At 47.0% G+C, this 3,591-nt stretch overlaps 1 protein-coding gene across 1 annotated transcript; it reads right to left on the reverse strand.

The window, feature by feature from the left end:
- Positions 1 to 792: 792 nt before the first annotated feature.
- On the reverse strand, positions 793 to 3,012 carry LOC125531182 (daphnetin O-methyltransferase 1). The gene is made up of 2 exons (XM_048695596.2): positions 2,163 to 3,012; positions 793 to 1,405 (listed from the first exon to the last, which is right to left on the reverse strand). Exons 1-2 carry the CDS (start codon positions 2,958 to 2,960, stop codon positions 1,109 to 1,111), a joined length of 1,095 nt encoding a protein of 364 aa, XP_048551553.1. The 5' UTR covers positions 2,961 to 3,012; the 3' UTR covers positions 793 to 1,108.
- Positions 3,013 to 3,591: the final 579 nt, after the last annotated feature.

Raw genomic sequence — 3,591 nt, forward strand, 5'->3', positions numbered from 1 at the left:
CATGTGACCCTGTAGGTTCAGTAAAATATAGATATGAAGGAAACTCCCTTTCGCTCAATGATCAATAATGTAACCGTGGACATTCATATTGAAACCTATGAATACACGGATGATGTGCGAGTGAACCTTTGGTTATCATATGCTATTCCCTTTGCTTCACGACGCTTTATAAATCCCGGGGTGAGATGTATCGGTATTCTCTTGAGTCATTCTCATGCTCACTATACTAGTCTACTCATTATCAGTTTTGTTCTTCTTTCTCGTTGACATGTTCCGGCATCGTTGTTACCTAGTCACCTGTGTCTGACCAAAATATGGTGGGTGTCATCACACTGAGAGGGCCCTAAGAATATCTCTCTATTGTTGGATGAGGAAATCACACTCTTGAGCTATCCAACCCCTTGTCAAACTTACCAAGGAACCTGTAAGTTCTCCTTATGATAACCGTGTTATAGCTGACGTTTGAGCATCTCAAAGTTCATCGTTCGGTAAGAAGCGGCTACGATACTCTCATGGTCTAAGAAACTAAAGCATACCTTAACTCTCTGTGGTATATCAATAGACTTCTGACACAATTCAATATGATCGTTCTTCTAACGTCATACTCTCAATGTTGTTTTGGGACTATTGTTACACTTAACGATATCCCAAGATCCGAAAAGCATGATCAACATACAATACTTGAGCTAGTCCTAGGGCGAGACTAGGAATCAGATTTTACTGTTTGTCCTTCCACACATGCACGTTTATGAGTTTTCCACCGAATCACACATTTCAAGATCATAGCAGTTATAGCATAGAATATGAACTCTTAATTATAAAAGTGAAAATAGATAATACAATATTATTGCCTCTAGGGCATATTTCCAACATAATCTTATGGTAGGCAATTGTACATTGTATCGTATGCAAAGCACTATGAGTGCATATATAATACTTTTCCAAAAGAAAGTTGCACGAGTATCATAAGGTAACAAAACATAATAGTCTTGCTATTTTATGACCCGCGAGACCTCCCTTCGGAAAATTATAAGGCACTCAATTATTTATATATCCTTGGAGCACACAACAATCCACAACATATATTAGAGCATTTGGGAGCACAACCTTACGGGTAGACCTCAATGACAGCTCGAGCTCCAACTTTCTTGAAAATCTTATATTCGCTGAAACCTGCTTTCATGAAGATGTCGCTCCAGTCCTTTTCATCCCGCTGCCGGCCTCTCGTCATCACCAGCTTCAACATATCCACCAGGTGATGGGTTTCCAGCATCAGCCCCGAAGCCGAGCTAAGCACAATATCTATCACAATGACTTTTCCTCCTGCACCTCGGGGAGGAATGGCCTTCTTGCATTGTGCCAAGATCTTGATGCAATCCTCGTCGCTCCACAAGTGCAGAACAGACTGCCATGCACGGATAAACTTCTGTAAGGTTAATCAAAACTAGCAAGAAAATATACCTTGAATTTAATTGTTACTTCAAACAGAACAACTAATCATTTTTGGTCGGCGTTCTCTATTGGGTTTCACCCATGGAACATGAACACACGCATGAAACACTAAACATTGGAGGCCACAATGACATGGCGGCTTTATCGTGCAAAGGTCATTGCAAGATTCCATGTTGCCTGTTGATATCATGCACCCCCATCACAATCTTGCGAGCGTGCGACTAGAGACCAAATCCAATGACATATACTGGATCGTGCTACATGCATGACTACATGGAGAACGTTCGTTCGCTTACGACCAGCTACGTAAGTCCTAATCTGACTCAAACTCGACCAAGTTAACTAGCAGTCCCTCTGTTTCTTTGTCTACTTCACATATTAGATTTGTCTTTGAATCAAACTTTGTAAACAGTTTAATAAAATTCATATAGAATATATCAACGCTCACAACACCAAATAAGTACAATATGAAAATATACTACTCCTTCTGTACACTAATATAAGGCTTTTTCGATCACTATTTTAATGACCTAAAATGTCTTATATTAGTTTACAGAGGTAGTACATGATATATCTAATAATACTGATTTGGTATTATAAATTTAATACATTTTTCTATAAGTTTGGCCTAACTTTAAAATGTGTAACTTAAGGAAAACCTAATATATGAGTATGTGGGACGAGATGGAAGATGGCACATTCATAAATACCTTGAGCAACACAGCTTGAGCAGGCGGGACGACGTGGAAGATGTCACCAGCAACATACTTAACCACACCTTCAGCCGGAGCTTTGTCGATGACCTTTGGCAGGTCAAGCACAGTGCACTTGATGTGCGGATAGGCCCTGACGATGGCCCTCGCCGTCGTGCCATCACCACCGCACAAGTCAGTCAGAGACTCAAGTCCCTGAAACAGGTCATGGCACTGCCGGAGCACAAGACCGATCCCCATATGGTTATGGGAAGCCTTGGCCTCGTGGACCAGCTTATCCATCTCCGGGTCCAGGAGCGCCATGCTGTCGTCGAAGATGGTCGCGCCGTGCAAGTCCTCGAACGGCGAAGGCACCGGCCCGTCAAAGTCCTTCCGGAACCAGTCCGCCAGCCCGAATGCCGCCTCCACGTAGTACCGCGAGGAGGCCACACGCACGATGGCCGTCTGGCATGCGTCGCCGTCGATGTGGACGCCATCCACCAGGAGGTACGATATCGGGTTGAGGCGGTACGTCGTCCCCGCGTCGGTGGTGTCGAAGACGCCCGCCGTGGCCAGCTGATACAGCAGGCGGCCGAGGAACGACAGCTTGGACTGGGGCAGAGACAGCGCGGCGATCAGGTCGGGGGGCGACGCGGTGCCGCCAAGGCCGTGGATGGCCGTGGGGATGCCTAGCTCGACGGCGCACCGGAGCGCCATGGGCGTGAGGTAGCACAGGGTGTGGCGCCACAGGTCGGCCTGCGCCTTGAGCAGCTCAGCGTCGGTGGGGACGGCCATCTTCTCGGTCTGAGCTGCCATGATCGTATATCTCTCTCTTAGACGGTTAGACCTCAGTGCTGTGTTGTGCTCGTGCACTTGTGCTAATTATATAGGGGGTCGGGGGACTGACCTATACATATAGCATGTGTTGGCTGTCCTGTTCTTTTTTCTCGTGGAACACGAGGATGATAGGGACATAGGGTAGAGCGTATAGGGGAAGGCCCCTTAATTCCGCCTGTCTGCTGAAGAGTAACTAAGACATCTCATAGCGGAACAATCGTAAAAGCGAATACGTATGTGCACACAGGCACAGTGTTTTGGATGGATGTAGACACATGGACTCCTCGTGATCAAAATACGACCCATGGACTTGTGAATGGATGTGGACACACGCACCTAAATGCATCTCCAGCCGCGCCTTCAACAGGCTCTCAAAGCCATTTTTTAACGCCCACGCCCACAAATCGACTCAGTCGTGTCTCAGGGGCCTAAATTTTCACCGGTTAGGGCCGAAACTGGCGCCGGCGGACTCAGGCCGAACCCGGCGCGCTGGGGGCGTCCGAGGACGCCGGTCAATCGTTTTTTTGGCACGAAAGAACGGCGGGCCGGCCGAGTCAGCGACCCTCGCGCCTCATCGCCTCGGTTTTCCACGGGGAATCAATGCCAAGGC

Source organism: Triticum urartu, chromosome 7A (genome assembly GCF_056163025.1).
Source record: "Triticum urartu cultivar PI428250 chromosome 7A, HENAU_Tu73, whole genome shotgun sequence".
Lineage (NCBI taxonomy): Eukaryota > Viridiplantae > Streptophyta > Magnoliopsida > Poales > Poaceae > Triticum > Triticum urartu.